The sequence below is a fragment of the Osmerus mordax genome, chromosome 7, assembly GCF_038355195.1.
Source record: "Osmerus mordax isolate fOsmMor3 chromosome 7, fOsmMor3.pri, whole genome shotgun sequence".
Lineage (NCBI taxonomy): Eukaryota > Metazoa > Chordata > Actinopteri > Osmeriformes > Osmeridae > Osmerus > Osmerus mordax.
Window position 1 is genome coordinate 9,893,582 of NC_090056.1, and position 16,863 is coordinate 9,910,444.

The 16,863-nt window shown below is 45.2% G+C and overlaps 1 protein-coding gene across 4 annotated transcripts; it reads right to left on the bottom strand.

The window, feature by feature from the left end:
- Positions 1 to 33: 33 nt before the first annotated feature.
- Positions 34 to 16,455, bottom strand: LOC136945419 (uridine-cytidine kinase-like 1). Of its 4 annotated transcripts, none has more exons than XM_067239217.1 (15): positions 16,343 to 16,455; positions 9,296 to 9,489; positions 8,450 to 8,556; positions 7,087 to 7,257; positions 6,553 to 6,624; positions 6,256 to 6,445; positions 6,085 to 6,146; positions 3,803 to 3,822; positions 3,038 to 3,136; positions 2,702 to 2,795; positions 2,300 to 2,362; positions 2,058 to 2,180; positions 1,709 to 1,816; positions 1,415 to 1,571; positions 34 to 1,326 (listed from the first exon to the last, which is right to left on the bottom strand). In XM_067239217.1, the coding sequence occupies exons 1-15, from the start codon at positions 16,414 to 16,416 to the stop codon at positions 1,247 to 1,249; spliced, it is 1,614 nt and encodes a 537-aa protein (XP_067095318.1). In that variant the 5' UTR covers positions 16,417 to 16,455; the 3' UTR covers positions 34 to 1,246. The 4 variants fall into 4 exon arrangements, with proteins under 4 accessions (XP_067095318.1, XP_067095320.1, XP_067095321.1 ...); XM_067239219.1 differs by lacking the exon at positions 3,803 to 3,822 and adding an exon at positions 5,219 to 5,235; XM_067239220.1 differs by lacking the exon at positions 16,343 to 16,455 and adding an exon at positions 12,214 to 12,594.
- Positions 16,456 to 16,863: the final 408 nt, after the last annotated feature.

Below are 16,863 nucleotides of genomic sequence, written 5' to 3' on the forward strand. Positions count from 1 at the left end.
AGACCCTAGTCCTACAAAAAATTAAGCTTGTAGTCGCCATGTACATTTACTTTTATTATAAAATATCAAATAAAGTAAACACAGCACACCACCCTTGTGATCAGGAAATGTTAATGTAAAAAAAATACGGATTTAACATGTTGGGGTTAATAAATGGACTCCATTTCGATGTTTAATTATACAACCTGCCTATAGGCCTACTTACACAGGCTTATACTACACAGTGCCGCTCATTTGTGGATGCAACGTATGGTCACATGCTTTTTCTTAGCCACTTTTTGGTTATTTTGTCCGTCCTATGGAGCTTCTCTGACCCACAACCTCCCATGACAAAATAATACATACATCTTATCTGATGGGGGTGTAAAATGGTGAACATGGAAATTATAATTCCCACCATGATAGGACAGGTTAAGCTTTGAACGGTTGACAAATATAAATAGAATAGTACATGCAGCACAAAACAATATTTCGAGCATAAAGAGACCCTCATGGTGAATCTTCCGTACTTAAAGCCAGTGCCCCTTATTTATGGGGATGTAGATCTTCTAACAGGAGGCTGAGTGGCAGAGCACTAGCAGCATACTCAGGAAGGCTAATAGTCATAGAACTAACCAATACCTCAAAACACTAGTACTACAGCTAGAAATATATTTTCGTCCTCAAGTTCCTGTACCTGTGGTTTGGTCAGTAGCTAAAGAGAGGGGAAACCAAAAGGTACAAACAAGATAGTAACACCCACACAGTTTTCCGATGCAGTGGTCCTTCAAACAATGCTTTGAGCGAACACAATGGCTGATTTTGGCTTCACTTCTGAAAAGGCAAATTAATCTCTACAGTTAAGATGTAGATGTGTTTTAGCAGTTAGCAGTGAGAGAGTCACATTCAATTGTCCTCAACAGTAAACGGCATAAGGCTAGGTACATTCTTTTTTGTATACAGAATTCAAACAGTCAAACAATTAATTTATTTCATACATGCATACACGCACTATAAAAATATCTTCATTTAAGCTTTGGACAGCATCATGGCCGCACAATAAAAATATACAAAAATGTTTTGAATGTATAAATGTGTTTTGTTCTGGATCTTCACTCTTCCTAAGTGAGAGCTCAAGTCTATCAGGGTATCACAGCTTAAAGCTGTTAGTCACAGCCCACATGGGGCCAGAAGTGCACTCTGGTTTTGTCCTCCAAAGGGCAAACCCCTGGCATAAGCTGTAAATGGGCCAGTCCACTGGTCACACTCAGTAGCAGAGCTCATCCATCTCCTCATCGCTCCAGTCAGGGGGGGCATCAGTACCAAAGTATCGATCACCAAAGTTTCCTGCACACAAACAAATGAGGTACAAATGAGGTCACGCAAACAAAAATGAAGTGCTTCTTTCTCCTCTCTACTTCACAGCTCTCTCTACCTATTCCTGGGATGATGTGGAAGAGGTCGTTGACCTTCTTGTCCACGGCTGTGGTGATGATCTGGACCTGGGGGAAAGCATAGGCTACAGAGTGGACACCCATCTCTGCCATCAGCAGAGACACCAGCAGGATCTTATCCTCCTGCACGTCATGGTCCTACACAGGAGAAACACTGTTAGACACACACAGACGCATTCCAACAGTGTGTTCACGTTTTAGCCTGTCTGTAAAATTCTTCTTTGAGTTAATGTCCTGTACAAAGTCATGACTAGTAACCTGGTGTTAATACCCACCAGTAGGACGCGTACAGCCATCATGGCAGCAGCTCCAGTGGACACAGTGCAGTCCATCAGAATCACATGGTCCTCACTTATGTCCTTTGGCAGACGCAGATAGTGCAGCTGACAGAGGAACAGCAGGGGTGAGGGGAAGAAACCAACAGAACAACAACAGGCCCGGTATCACCATAGGCTGTCAAAACTGGAATGTAAAAAAACGAAACTAGAAATTCAAAAAAAGCTAGAATATAAAAAAATGTGAATAGCAGAGCTATCAGAGTTGCCATGTTATTACGACGCTACTGGATGTGTCTAGTAGGTCGGGATGTGTATTGTGTGTGGAGGTTCTAGAAGGGGATGGTACCTCGGGTTCTCCCGTGTCCTGGTTGGTCTGGATCAGGATCTTGCCAATGCGGACGTCCTTGCACACGGCCCGCAGCGCCGGCTCCATGGTCTCTCCCGCCCGCAGGATGGAAACGCCAGTGATCTGAGAACACCAGGAAGAGCAGAAGGCTGTTAGAACATGCCTGCTATATAAGAAGCTGAAAGACCACGTTTACAGGAAATATGATTAATGTGAGGGGTAGAAAGATAGACAGAACACACCCTCTTCCCATGAAAGATCTTGCCTTCGTAGTCCTCCCCCTGTGGTGTCTGGACTGTGTGGATCTAGAGAGGATGAGAGGAATGAACAATTTAAAGACAAAGAAAAAATAACCTTTCCACAGCGTGCTGTAGATCGTGGTGTGAGATTCAGTGTGCGTGAAGGTGTTTGTACTCTCCATACAGTATGTGCATGCATGTCGTAGATTGAATAAAGTTTCCATTGCAGTGGCCAGACAGTTTCCATGCCTCAGTTTCCACCTCTTGATGTACAGTATCTTTCCATTTTCGTTTCGGTATACCTATCACTGTCTTCTCCTCTCTGCGTCGTTCTTCCTACACCTGTGTCATGTGGAATCAGCGTGGTGCTGTGTTAGTGGGAGTGTTTCAGCTGGACTCTCTCACCTGAGAGGGCAGGAAGGAGAGAGCTCGCTCTATCAGCAGACGCATCAGCCTCTTGGAGTAGAAGATGAACTCGTCACGACTCGTCTCTTTGTTTCTGAACACCAGAAATTACAAGCACTGTTAGCTCCTTTTTCTCTCAGCCGCTTAGGATTGCAATTTTGGACAACAACATTGCATAAGTACAGCAAATGGTTGTCACATGGTACTGACAGATACAAATTCAACACATTCTGTTACAGTTGGGCAAGACATGGCTCTGGGTCTGAGGGTCTCTGGCCTGCCTCAAGAGGCTGGTGTGTGTGTGTATGTGTGTGTATGTGTGTGTGTGAGGGGTACCTGATGATGGTGTGCATGCCCCTGACCTGAGGCGTACTCTCCAGGACACTCAGGGTCTGGGGGAGGGGCTGGGCCTGGTGGGCGGAGGCTAGTGCCGCCCTGTAACCATAACAACCCAATAGATAGATATGTAGATGGTGACACCAGGCAACAGGAGAAAGATAAAGATTGTGTGAGTGCAAAGACAGGCAGAAACACACACAGATCATGTGCAATCACAACACACCACACACCACAATATACTAACATTCTATAAAGTGTATAAACAGAGCAAAGGTCCTCACACAAGGACATATTAGCCATTATTAGTAAGAAAGAAACAGACATTGAAAAAAAGCCACAGCACACAAAGGTCGGTTCTTAGCGCTGATGAGAAACAGCACTTAAGAGTGTTATTATACAACAGATGAGAGACAATCCCAAGAAAAGACTAGATTAGGTTCAAAATGAGTCCAATTAAATTAGAATCGATTTTGTTGTGAACAATTGAAGGGTAATTTGGGACACCGAAACATTTAGCCATGTCGTCTTGTTCTGGACAATTCTCTCCCTTGTATGAATCCCAGGGGATGTGCACAGAGGGTTTAGGGTTTGATCTGCAACACCCTCCAATGGACAATGTGGTTGTTTGTCCACTGGGTTGGTGTGACATCACATGAAGCCGTGCCCTCTAGTCCTACTGCCGCTCTAACGCCCTATTAGTGTCCACACGTAGAGCTAAGAGGCCAAACCCAACAACACAGAATCATAGGCAAGTCTGCTCACATATCCCAGCGAAGTTTCCTCTACGGGGAGAAGAGGGATTGGACGAAACACACCAACAAAAACAACAACAACAACAACAACAGAAAGAACACAGAAACAAAAGGACAAAAACAAAAGAGGAAGAGAATGAAAACAAATGTACAAGATCAGGTGATTCTTAGGGTGACAGAGTGATTGTATGACACAGTGATGAGTGTGTAACAGCTGAAACTGCACTGAGTCATCCTTACAGATACAATAACACATATATCCCTCAACCAAATATATGCAGTACCGAAAGGCTGCAACTGAAAGGCTGCTTTTAAACAGTTTTGTACTTACATCTACTTACATGGTTTAACTTAATATAAAACAATCCAGTACCAATTACTGAGATTGTCCTGCATGGAATTAATTTGAGTAACATTGATGTCTCATTGTGTACTGTATTAACTGTCTATGGTTGAAATGCCAATAAAGCCAGTCTTAAGTCTAACTGAGCGAATGTTAGTGGTTTTCACCAACAGCAGGTATCAGGTGTGTTGTGTGTGTGACTGAGATGCTCAGGGCTAGCTGGGGCTGTCACTCTTCACTGTGTGATCTGGAGAACAGCAGACATGGAGGCTGGTAGCTCTGCTCGTTGGCCTCACTACATCCTGCGTCTAAAGGCACACACCAACCTCACTTCCTCTCTCTCTCTCTCTCTCTCTCTCTCTCTCTCTCTCTCTCTCTCTCTCTCTCTCTCTCTCTCTCTCTCTCTCTGATCTGCTGAGGCCGACATACTCGTATCAAATGGAAAAACTCAGCGCCTTGTAGCAGGTATTGGAAACTTTCTCTGTGGCTGAGCTTTGATACTCAGTGCTAACTTCCTCTCTCTTACCTCTCTCTCTCTCTCTCTCTCTCTCTCTCTCTCTCTCTCTCTCTCTCTCTGTGTCTGAGGAGGGGTCAGTGAGATGTCTCACTGGTGTATTTTTAGACACAGAATGCAGGAGGTGTGTGAGCTGTCATTTCATAAAGGTAGAGGGAAAACCAACATCCTCTCATCAACTGCCAGCTACACAAGGCCGTTGGAGAGATACTCATCTCACATCAACATAAAAATACAGAATGTCACATCAAACCGCCAATTTCCACTATATTTTTAAATAATGTTATGTATGAGAAGCATAGGAGGTAAACGTATGTGTTCTGTGGACACACTCCAGTGACAAGCTAGCTTATAGTGATGGTGAATACATTTTCTGAAAAAGCCCTCAAATCCACCATGACTCACTACTTAATAGGTCAATGGTCTTAATGCGTGGGCGTGGCTAACAGCGCTTCCTAGAGGTGTAACAGTAATGGCAGCAGGCAGTGAGATGGAGGATGCTGGTTTCGTAGCTTCCTCTCTCAGGGTGGCGATGCTAGATGGTACGGTGAAGAATTGTGCTACTCTACCTGACACTGAGCTCGCGCTGTGTAGGATGGAGGGATGGGGGAGGAGGAGGAGGAGAGGAGGAGAGTGAGAGAGCAATCGGTGTGCAGTGAGGGGCCAAGGCCAACAGTACCGTGTCACACAGGAAACAGTCAGCGTGGCTTGGTTGGTGACACTGCAGTCGTCATTAGTACATGGAGCAGGACTCTAACGCCACATGGTTTGTTAGTGTAGTCTGTCGCTGGAGCCCCCATGTGGTGCTCTTCAATCTGACCACGTCTAATTCAGTACGGTTTAACACGACCACACCAGAGATACACAGCTAAAAACAGCCTGGTGAAATACACTGAGGAGTCAGCTCTGTACTGTCAGTGATTCTCTGTGAACTTCACAAGCCCACACATGTTTATGCTGAATCCTCACCATCACTTCTTTCACACTGCTGCAGGGATGCCCTCCCCTGTTCCAGAGGTATCATTTTTTCTCCAACTCTAATCTAGTGTACAGGATTCAATTGTCTGGTTAATTATCTGTACTGGTTTAGTTACCTTTGGGGTTGGGAGTGAAAGCATACAGGATTGTAGCTCTCCAGGAACAGGCTAGGCAGCCCTGTTCTATCGTAAAGAACAATTGTCTACTTCATCCACTAGAGGGCTCACTAGAGTCAATCCCACAATGTCTACGCTCTGTCTGCCCACCCAAATAATGTAAACTCAGGGAGACCACAATCGTAAACACATCTGACTGCATGCTATGTTGTTCACACACAAACGCACTCAGCAGCCTATGACAGAGCAAACAATGCAATATAAACCCATTCCAAAGGCCCTGGAGCTCTCTTGGTCTGAGACCAGTGTAAGATCATGTACAGCCTGAGGGCTAAACTCACCTCCTCCAGCTGGCTGTGAACATGCTGCACAATCAGATCAATGGCCACCATGTTGCCCCCACCTGATAGGACAAGATATAAGAGCAGTGGTCAGAATAAAGCGGTGCTGTGTGTGTGCGTGTGTGTGTGTGTGTGTGTGTGTGCGTGAGCATGTGTGTGTGTGTGACTCACCTCTGGGAACCACTATGTCAGCCAGCCGCATGGTGGGCTCAATGTACTGCTCGAAGGCTGGCTTCACATACTTGTTATACTGCTTGATGACCCCCTCGATGTCCCTCCCCCTCTCGGTGATGTCCCTGCGCAACCGACGCACCAGACGGATGTCTGAGTCCGTGTCTACGAAGATCTTCATGTCCAGCAGCTGGGATAAGCACAGACAACCATTAGAGGGAATTACACATGAAGACACATGCACAAACACACACACAGGGTGGAGCCAACTGTTGGTCAATCATACACACGTCTTACCTGTAAGAGCTCTTTATCTGCAAAAGCCATGATGCCCTCAAAGATGATAACACTGGCTCCATACACGGTTTTCTGTTGGTTAAGACAATTCATCAATGAGTTCATGTTTAAGTAAATATGAAACGAACCCTACCGATGATTAGCCATCCCTTTCTAACCCAAGATAATGGTTACACTGTCTGGCACATTAAGGCCTACAGCTGGTGCAAGGCTGGATTTCTGCATCTGGATTTGCGGTCCGGCTCCAGATTTCCTCTGGATGGGAGATGATCCACAGACAGCCATGTTTATGAATATAGCAGTTGTGATGTTATTGTTGAGCTGTTTGGTAAAATACAAACTGTTCCTTGGCTCTGCAATACTGTTAGTACTGCACTTCTGATCCTTGGTTGTCTGATGTACTTAGTAAATGGAGTATTTGTATGTTGCATTGAATAAACATGCTAAATTATTAATATCTTAACATCTATAAAATGGAACAGAGACCCGACAGCACAAACTGAACCTGGATCAGAACAGAACATGTTTCCTCACCCACTCCTTCTGCCGTCCGTGTGTGGTGAAGTCATACACAGGGATCTTGACACTTTTGCCCAGTTTGAGTTTGCGCAGGGTGTGTGTAAGCAGACCAAAGTCAAACGCATCAGGGTGGTCAAAGTTATAATTATTACTGGCCGCCAGAATCTGCTCTTCAGGAGACAGAACCTGGAATGAACACAGCATCAAACTGGTGTTAATATATTTCATGGCCTATTTTATTATCAGTTAAGAAAAAAACGAATTAGCTATCAAGGTTGTATCAGGTATCAAAACAAAAACCTGTGACTGAGGATGATGTTTCTTGTACATACATCACATGTTGGTGCATATGCATATGCACACACACACATCCATGGTGGAGTGCCACTGAAGTTCAACTAAATTTAGGATGCAAGAGAACATTGTGACCCCCTCTGAGGTCTGTGCCAGAGTGGTGTGAATGTGAGAGTGTGTGTGAGGACGTGTGTGTATGAGTGTGTGTTTGTGTCACTATGTTTGTGTGTGCCATCATAACTCCAGCCTTAGCATTTGGCACTCTCTGTGAAAGCCCACCCCCTTTCCATCGAACCAATGGGGAGCTCTCTTCTATAGTAGTGAGAAATTCAACCAGTCCCCTTCCTCCTTCAGAGCAGAGGGAAGGGGTGCAGGGTACAGAACGACACCTACATGTCCTCACGTCTACATGTCTGTCTGCAGACTAGTGATCCACAACTAGACACAACTACTTTAACTTTTACCCATGATTGACAACAGATCTTCTTCTTCCACGGTTGAAATGAATCAAGAAACTTTTGAATGGTAGACACTAGGGTATAAGGATCTCTAAAGTATCTTGATGTCAAGGCACGATGTCAAGGCATGTTCAGCTGGCACTAGTTGATTGGCATGTTGTGAATGGTCAATGGGATACCCATCCCCTTTGTGCTCTGACCTCTCAACTGCCTCTGCTGTGACTGTGTTACATTAGAGAGACAAGCTTGTGTTGGTGATCTCTCCCTTTCACTCTCTTTCTTAGCAACTCTACTTTATCAGACTTCTCTTGCTCCCCTCTCCTCTCTTTGTCTTCTACCCCAGAGGTCTTCATTGAATCCCATTTTTCAGTTTCTTTTTCACTTACTATGTCCTTCTGTCTGTCTGTCTCTCTCTCTCTGTAGCAATGTACCAATAACTCATTAATATTCTGAGAAAGAGATTATCTGTCACCCGCACACCTGCAGTAAATATTAAGATCACATTCACACAAAGCAATCCATGTGCTCACATCATACTGTACATGCACACAAACTCACATATTTATGAAAACATGTGCATGGATATCCATACACACACACACACACACACACACACACACACACACCTTATAGAAGGAGTCCATGGAGAGCAGGACCACCCACGGGACGTCCAGAGCCTCGATGATCTTCCTGGCCACAGTGGTCTTCCCCGAGGCACTGCCCCCACACAGGCCTGCAACACGGAGACGACACAACACGCTCACACTGTGTTGTACCTGTTGTACTACACCTATACAACAGCAGAAGGGGGTTGTAGACCAGAGGTTTGCAAACATTCTGGTTTGTGGACAACTCCGGACCTTTGTCCTGTGGGAACTACGTGGTTAGGTAGTCTCCTTTATTTTGATCTGCACAGCAAACGTCTCAGTTCTCTGCTTGTTTAAGGGCATATCTGGCTAATTACTGGGCTCTCCTTACAAGCACACCAACTGCTCTTTCATTGTCTGTATAAAAAATGATATGTGGGCTGGCCAACATAAGGCAACAACAGACTTTTACAGTGTCTAACACTGTTGGACAGACTTCCATGTTAGATAGCAGAGTCACCCCCTCTAACGCAGAGTTCCTGCTGAGCCCAGTAAAACCCACCACAGGCTGAACTGCCATAGTGATCCAAGATGGCTTCCTGTCACTAATCATTAGCCTGGCGGGCACTCCCAACACATTCATCACACTTATCATTTGGCAGATATAAGTCTTGGCAGCAACTTTGACTTTAATCATGAACATAAACTTGCACAGACACGTAAACTGAAAAAAGTGCCTCAGTCACGTGCATGTGGCAGATAGATATATCAGAACCGAGTAAGACTTTGTACCTGGGACTCAACAACAATCCAAGTCTACCTCATGAGGGAACATCAGAAGTGGTGTGTGTGTGGTACACACTCCTCCTGTTCTGACTTTCATACCAATGACGAAGGCCTCTTTGGACTGGGTCCCATGTTCGTTGTACCAGGGCGGGCGTCCGGCCGTGTAGATGGTCCGTTTGGACGTGCGCAGGAGGGGCGGCTCCGACTTGCACTGGCTGGTGGTCCGTTTCCGTGGTGACAAGCCCATGTTGATTGGCGGGAGGAGACGGTCCAGAGAGCCATCTCCCCCCCCACTGTAGAACAGAAAACACAACAATAACCACACTGTCACCTTCCCACAAATTCAAGGATTTTTTTTAGAAGGAAACATATTTTTATGTTACTCGGAGGTGCTGAATAGGATGTGTTGAAACAGGGACAGAAAAGACTGATTGATGGCTGCTCGTTTCATAACATATTTCAAGCCACATACCAACCCAAGGATCAGGCCAGATCCATTAAGGGTATGACAATAACAAGGCATTTTCAAAACCATTTAGTGATCAGGATCAAAAAATCCACAATGATTCACATTGTCAACAGACACAACCTAGGTAGGCTCTCCTGCCAAAGTAAATTCCTTGTCTGTGCAAACTTTCATGGCGAATAAAAACCGGAAAATCGGATTCTGATTCTTGTTAAACACAACCTGTCATTCAAACGGTTTCTGAACAGGTCCAGCAACATCTGAGTCAACAGAAAATAGTTTTACAAAAACATAGTAACGATGAGTCAGTCTTCACTGTGCACTGCTGTTCCCACGAGTCTCTATCTAGGGCCCTGACTCAAGTTCATCATGGAGCATCCAGATGTGCCGGTACACCATCACCCTGGTTGTGTAAATGTGACAGGCCCACAGAGTCCACAGCCTGCTGAACCTCCCTGGGGGTGGGGCAGGGTCCAGGTGTGGGGCTCACTGCTGAGGTTAGGAGCTTGTTGGTGAGACCCCCTGCCGAGCACAGCCTCTCCAGGTGGGGAGGAGTGGGAGAGATGTGGACAGGAATGTCCCTTTGACAAGCTGCAGTGAGGACATTCAAAACCGCTGGTCACAGGTGTTAGGCTGCAGAGTGGTGACAGGGAGCACAACAAGACATGCCACTGTGCCGCTGGGGATTTGCCTAATCATTTGGTACTATTCAAACTAACCTCACCAGCCATGGCCAGCCTTCACCCGCTCCTCACCAACACCTGAGACAGCAGCTCGGAGAGGCCTGCAGGCTTATCCAAAGCAGCTTTTGACCAACAGGTGAAAAAGTATTCACATTCTGAGACACATCCAAGCCTCCATTTCACCAGTGCACTGGTTAAGCCAGTTTCTTTGGTTTGACAGTGTTGGACTGAAACCTTGGTTGTTGTTATTGTAGAGTGTAAGTGTGAAGGTTTGTGTCCTTCTCAGGGGCCTGGGCCTCTGGCCTCCTAGTGGCACACTAACCCAGAGGAAGGACATTAAGATTCAGCAGCAGTGAGGATTTCATTAACATTCGATTTGGAGTCCACCACCAACTATGGGAGTCAGGTGGCTGAGCGGTGAGGGAATCGGGCTAGTAATCCGAAGGTTGCCAGTTCAATTCCCGGTCAAGCCAACTGACGTTGTGTCCTTGGGCAAGGCACTTCACCCTACTTGCCTCGGGGGAATGTCCCTGTACCTACTGTAAGTCGCTCTGGATAAGAGCGTCTGCTAAAAAAAAAAAATGACTAAAATGACTAACTCCATGAACACAAAGACGGACAAACCATAGTTGGAAATTCTGTCCTTAAAACTATTTTACAAGGAAAAATACCCTACCCTCACATTCTCCACATTAAGAGTAGAACCTCTTCAGATATCTGCATTACTCCAGCAGTTAGAGAGAACACCGACACCTACTAGAGCAAGCGTGAGATCCACACCTCTCCCTTGGAGGACCGCAGAATGCTAGAAGCCATTTCTGCGCTAGACAGGCAATTCCCGTAGGGTATAGTTTGCGTGTAGTCCAGCTGGTATCTAGGGGCACGACTGTGAGAAAACAGCCTCTTTCTTCCTTCACTGTCTCTGTGGCTCCAGTGTGCTTACATCATTGCTGTTGGCCTCTTACTCCAGGAAGAACAGCTGGGGTTAAAGGTGACAAGCAAACATTATCCTGGGTGTGTGTTATCTTATCTGACTTGGCCCACCTGGGAAGAAGCAGAGAGCATTGGGGAGAACGGCAGAAAGGACACACAGAGAACCTTCAGAGAACATTACACTCGAGCTGGGTTATCAGTCAAAGTCAAACTGGGTGCAATAAAGGATTAGCCTACACTACACTGGTTTGACTGTGAACCCTGTCCTCGATCCATGGTTCCGATACCCAAAGGTTTCCTAAAACATTCCTAACTACTAGAGCTTTGTGGTGGACTGTATGTGTGTCATCTCCACTTGTCAAGTTCACGGTACATAGGCAGAGAAGAGCAGACGGAGAAAAAACGTTTTCTGGAACAGTCTCAGGAGCTATTCAGGCCCCTAGGCAGCTGGGGAGGAGTGATAATAATAACAGCTAGTGGGATACAGGCAACACAACATACTAACCCGAATGGACTCCACACGCAGACACACAAACTTTGTATAGTCACACTTTAAATCTCTGTGATGGCTGAGCTGTACTTTCATGGACAAGATAGGCAAAACACACAAACCAAATGCACTCATACATAAATACCAAAAGGACTACGCTTACAGTAGCCGAACAACCCTGCTGGGTCCTGTTGGGTCCACACCAACTCACAACAGACTCCGGCCCCCGTCAGTGTAGGACAGACACACAGACTGACAGACGAGTGTCAGAAAGACCGACTGATGACAAGGACTCCCCGGGCACTATCACTCTCTATCCCCATCACAACAGTGCCCAGGTCACCTGAGGCTATAAGGCTCCATGAATACAGAGCCAAAGCGAAAGCAGGTAAACAAAAGAGAGAGATAAACGCGACACCATCTGAGGGGAGCATGTGTGTCTTACCTGCCGTCTGACCTGAGGGTCCAGCAGCCTGATATCCTGGCTCCACAGTAAGCTGGCAGAGTGTTCATGATCAAAGTAGGCACCACGCTCCGACTAGCAAAGGTTGACTCACAGCTCAGTTCTGGGTGTTACTAGCAGGGCTGTCACTAAGCACAGGCTACACAAACACGCTCCCTCACACACACACACACACACACACTAGCTAGGTTTAACTGCCCCCTGGCAAAACTTGTTCACAGAGAGAGAGAGAGAGAGAGAGAGAGAGAGAGAGAGAGAGACAGAGAGGGAAAAAGAAACTGAGGGGAGAAACGAAACTATGCTTTTAACTTTAGATCCACTTTGCTTTCTATTGAGCCAGAGAGAGAGGAAACTGTCGCAGGAGAGAGAGAGCATTAGGAGTGGAAAAGCAGTGAAGCCTTTCCCTCCTTCTCTCTCTCCCTCTCGCTCCCTCCCTCTCCCTCTCTCCCCCCGCCCCTCAGCCTTCTGGCCAACAAACGTAAGAGGATAACCTATCCTCCAGATTATGTTCGTTAGGTGGTATTAATAGCTGCAGGTTAGAGAGACCTCCCCTCTTCAGAAAAACACAGACACACACAGTTCTCCTGGCCCCGCTAACCAACTGGTCATCTGTTCCTGACAGTCACTGTACACGACTCTCCACTAGGGATGGAGGGAGTGCAGTGAAGAGAGACGGACAGCGAGAGCAGACAGAGACAGACATCGGAGCAGAGAAGGAACCTTGTGAACGGTCCGCTGCTGAACTGTACGAGTCAACAGCAGACAAGCAGCGCGCAAGTGGAGGAGCGGAGGAGACTGAAAAAGGGAGGGAAGGGAAAGGAGGGAGGGGGCAGAAGGAAAACGCACTAGTCCCCAGAGGGTAGTCGCTGTGTCTCTACGTGCCTGACACCCGAGTCTGGGGACAGCTGCATGAGCAGTGCAGGCACACACAGTTTTTCACTGGCATGGACACACATAAACAAACCAACGCACAAACAAAAAGGAGACAAAGCTGCCCCGCTTGATCACGCAGAGCCACACGGCTCCCCCTCCCTCACCCAGCACACTGACTGGGGAATAAACAGCATGATGAAACTCTACACTCCGCCTGCCCCTTCGTCAGCCGACAGAGTGAGGCGTGGCCTTGCAGACACACACACACACCCACACACAAGCAGCACACGCACACATCTGCACACCTACACAAGCACAAACACACCTGTGTGCACACACACACACACACAACCACAGACGCGCACACAAACACGCACGCACACACACATCATACATTCTTGAGAGCATACACACGCTCAAGTGTGTTTACACTAGTGGTGGGCCGTTATCAGCGTTAACGCGCTGCGTTAACGTGAGACTCTTATCGGGCCATAAAATATATATCGCCGTTAATCTATTCTCAAAGTTGGGTTGGGTGCTGGGTCTATACTACGCAAGCTATGATGACTTTCACCTTGATATTTTAGCGCGGATGTATGCGGAATTGCACTGTAGGGGGCCAGAACGAGTCTTCGAACCTGTGTGTATGCCTTGTGTATGAAATTATTACATCAAACGTGACGTGCTAACATGGATGCAGCTATGAAGCCGCCTGGTTTGCTTCAGGGAAAATTAATTTTTAAGAAGCTTCCCAATGGAAACCTCGACAAGACTAAGGTTGTTTGCACCTTGTGCTATGCGGAATTAGTTTACTGTAGGAGTTCTTCCAGTCTCAAATACCACCTAAACGCAAAGCATCCCTTAGCTAATGCAGAAGATGCCGGGCCAAGCACTGATGTAGCGCAGGGGAAGAGTCGTCGTCAAACTACGATGTTTGAGTGCAACCGAGGCAAGCCCGTCAGCACAGCTCTATGAGTCAAGCTAACTAATCTAATAAACAGCTAATAAACACAAGTACATCTTATTGAACAAAATTTCTTTTCATCACCAATTATCACAGTAGAACTGTTTTCTCAAGCAGTTTGTGATGCATTTTGGAAACAGGAGATGAGCTCCTGGTCTAATGCGCCACCTGGCTTGAGAAACCCGTTCTCAAAGACTTACTTTTAGTCATTATTTGGGTAGCACACATATTCTGAATGCCTTCGGCAGAATTCAAATGAGCCATTTTAATCTAGATTAATCTAGATTAATGCCAAGATTACAGTGAGATTAATCTAGATTAAAATTAATCTATGCCCACCACTAGTTTACACACAGGCATAATTCTGCACACACTGTACTCATACACACACACACACACACACACTCAAGAGACTCTCTGGCGAGAGACCAACCATCAGGATTCCTATTGGTTGTCTTTGTAGCAAAAACAAACTAGTGAAGTATTTGTGTCGTTGCTATGCCGATTGACTAAGAGCTGCATTTTTGTCTATAGCAACACTGAGTGTCCCGTAATCCCAGCGGAAGCTGCAGTAATTTCGAGGGTTGAATGAGTAAAGGATTGTTGGCTTTTCATGGGACTATTGAATGAAATAGACATTCAATACTCCTAGATACTGTGACAACACTAAGCAAAGACAGGACATCCTTCAGGCAAAATAGACAGTATATTGGTACAAAGAAGCAGCAGCTATTGTTAAATTAATTTGCAGTAGCTAGCTAGATAAACATCTTCATGAAATTGATTACTATGTGAAAATACACAGGCCTAGAGGAAACCAAAATCCCCCCTTCTGAAATGGTTGACCCCCTGAAAGGGGTCAACCATTTCAGTAGGGGGGATTTTCAGTAGGGTCACAGTCCTGGTCCCTCCTGTAGGCCTACTAAGAACTAGGAGTTAGTTATGTAACCTCACATGTGAACCCTGGAGCTCAGCAGCTGTGCTCACTAACCAGGTTTCCAAACATATTAGTCTCAAAATAGAACATACATTTATGTTTCTTGAGAACATTTTTATACGTAAAAGATTTAAATTAGATAGTGATGAAATATACAACTATGTGTTCTACTTTTATTACATTAAATCCTCAACAGTTATGTTGAAGTCCTAGTAATCCTTGTACATTTATCTGCTCCCATTAAGTAATGGGAGCACAGCTACTGAACCTGCCTATGTAGTAACACCCTCTTGTGGTTTAGAGAGGGATCAGACAGAGGCCCTGTAGACTCCACTCAGCACAAGTGAAACTGTTTGTTCACATGGTGATCCTCTCCAGTGTTTCATGTGTGATGATTTGTATTCAGATTGTAATAAACACATGGGTGCCGTCCTGCAACAGTAGTGATAAGGGTTCACCAATTGCAAAGATTTCAGAAAGCAGGCATGTATTGTCTAAAATGCATCGCCTCTTTAAATCTACTGTAGCCTATATGGTTAAGAAATATGTGAGTAATGTCATTTTTAAGCTTGAGATTCATAATTAAGAGGTCTGTTTTCATGAACACACAGAGACAAATCAGTAGCCTACTTTTCAAGACAGGGCTGTGGTATTCAAGAGCCCATAAAGTAGTAGCACTTTATTTCACTAGGTTAATAACATACTGAGGTATATTGTTATAAAACCACATAATTATTTATACATTTTTAAATACGACTGTACCGATGTAGTTACAGTCATATAGTCTATGGTTACAGTACATTATGTCATGGTCGATATTCTTTTGCCTTTATCTTTCTGCTGTCTTTCTGCTTATCTTTCTCCATGTTTGGGGAAATATTGGAGTGTTTATGTGCCATGATCAAGTTTGAGAGATCTTTAGATATGAATGTTCGACCCCACCTCCAAAAAAAAGAATTTCTTACTAACGTATACAAAGAACGAAGTATGCCTATGATAACCAGCAGTGATCGACAAGCATAGTGAATTATTTTGTGCTGCTTAAATACATCTATTCACTTGTCGCCATTATTCACAACGGTCACAATGTCAGCACTAAGGCCTACATTTTCAGGTTTTATTTGTCTGTTCTGGACAACTGCTTCTAACTTCCTAGCTTCCATTACAGTTACGCGATGCTTCATGAACTCACTGGACATGCTCCCCATGAGGACGTGTTGCGCGTCAGGTCGAACGATTCTCCAAAGATGCTATCACTAAACCTACAGTAAAAGGGCTTTACATTTTTCAGTAGTTTGCTTGAACATTATTTAGGTCTTAAAGCCTGATACATTTACCTGTTTGACTGTGAGGAAGCTTTCTCTTCGTACTCCATCTTTGAGACCCTTCCTTCTCTGCACACGGTAGACATTGTTCCCCTACTTGACAATCAGCTGTTCATGGAGGAGCGACACCCAATGCACTATGGGTCTTGTAGTAATATAGTATCCTGTAACAGCTATGAGTTGTTCTGGAACTGCCCAAATGCGGACTTCGCGGCCCATAATGCCCCACATCACGTTTTCTCGATCTGTACGCATATTCATATATGGTTACACTCAACACAGCGTTCATGATGTCATGCATTCCAGACACTAGCCACGTGTAAATGGCAAATACGCATAGTCATAAACCCTTAGAAGGAAGCATGATAAACTGACAAATGTACTTTTGCCTATTTATTTTCAATGGGGTTATCGTTATTACTGTCCATAGTTACCCCCACGTAATACTATGGGTAATATCTATCTAGTCTATTTGTCATGAATGAAAGCATTTGCCTGTAAATTAGGTTCAGCTTATAACTATTTATGTAATG

Bases quoted from the DNA above. Each gene is read 5' to 3' on its own strand.
- LOC136945419 (XM_067239217.1), bottom strand. From the start codon at position 16,416: ATGTCTACCGTGTGCAGAGAAGGAAGGGTCTCAAAGATGGAGTACGAA. The intron at 8,557-9,295 runs GTATGAAAGTCA...TCCGTGTTGCAG, and splicing joins CAAAGAGGCCTTCGTCATTG to GCCTGTGTGGGGGCAGTGCC. The intron at 3,137-3,802 runs GTGAGCAGACTT...TTATGGTTACAG, and splicing joins AGGAAACTTCGCTGGGATAT to GGCGGCACTAGCCTCCGCCC.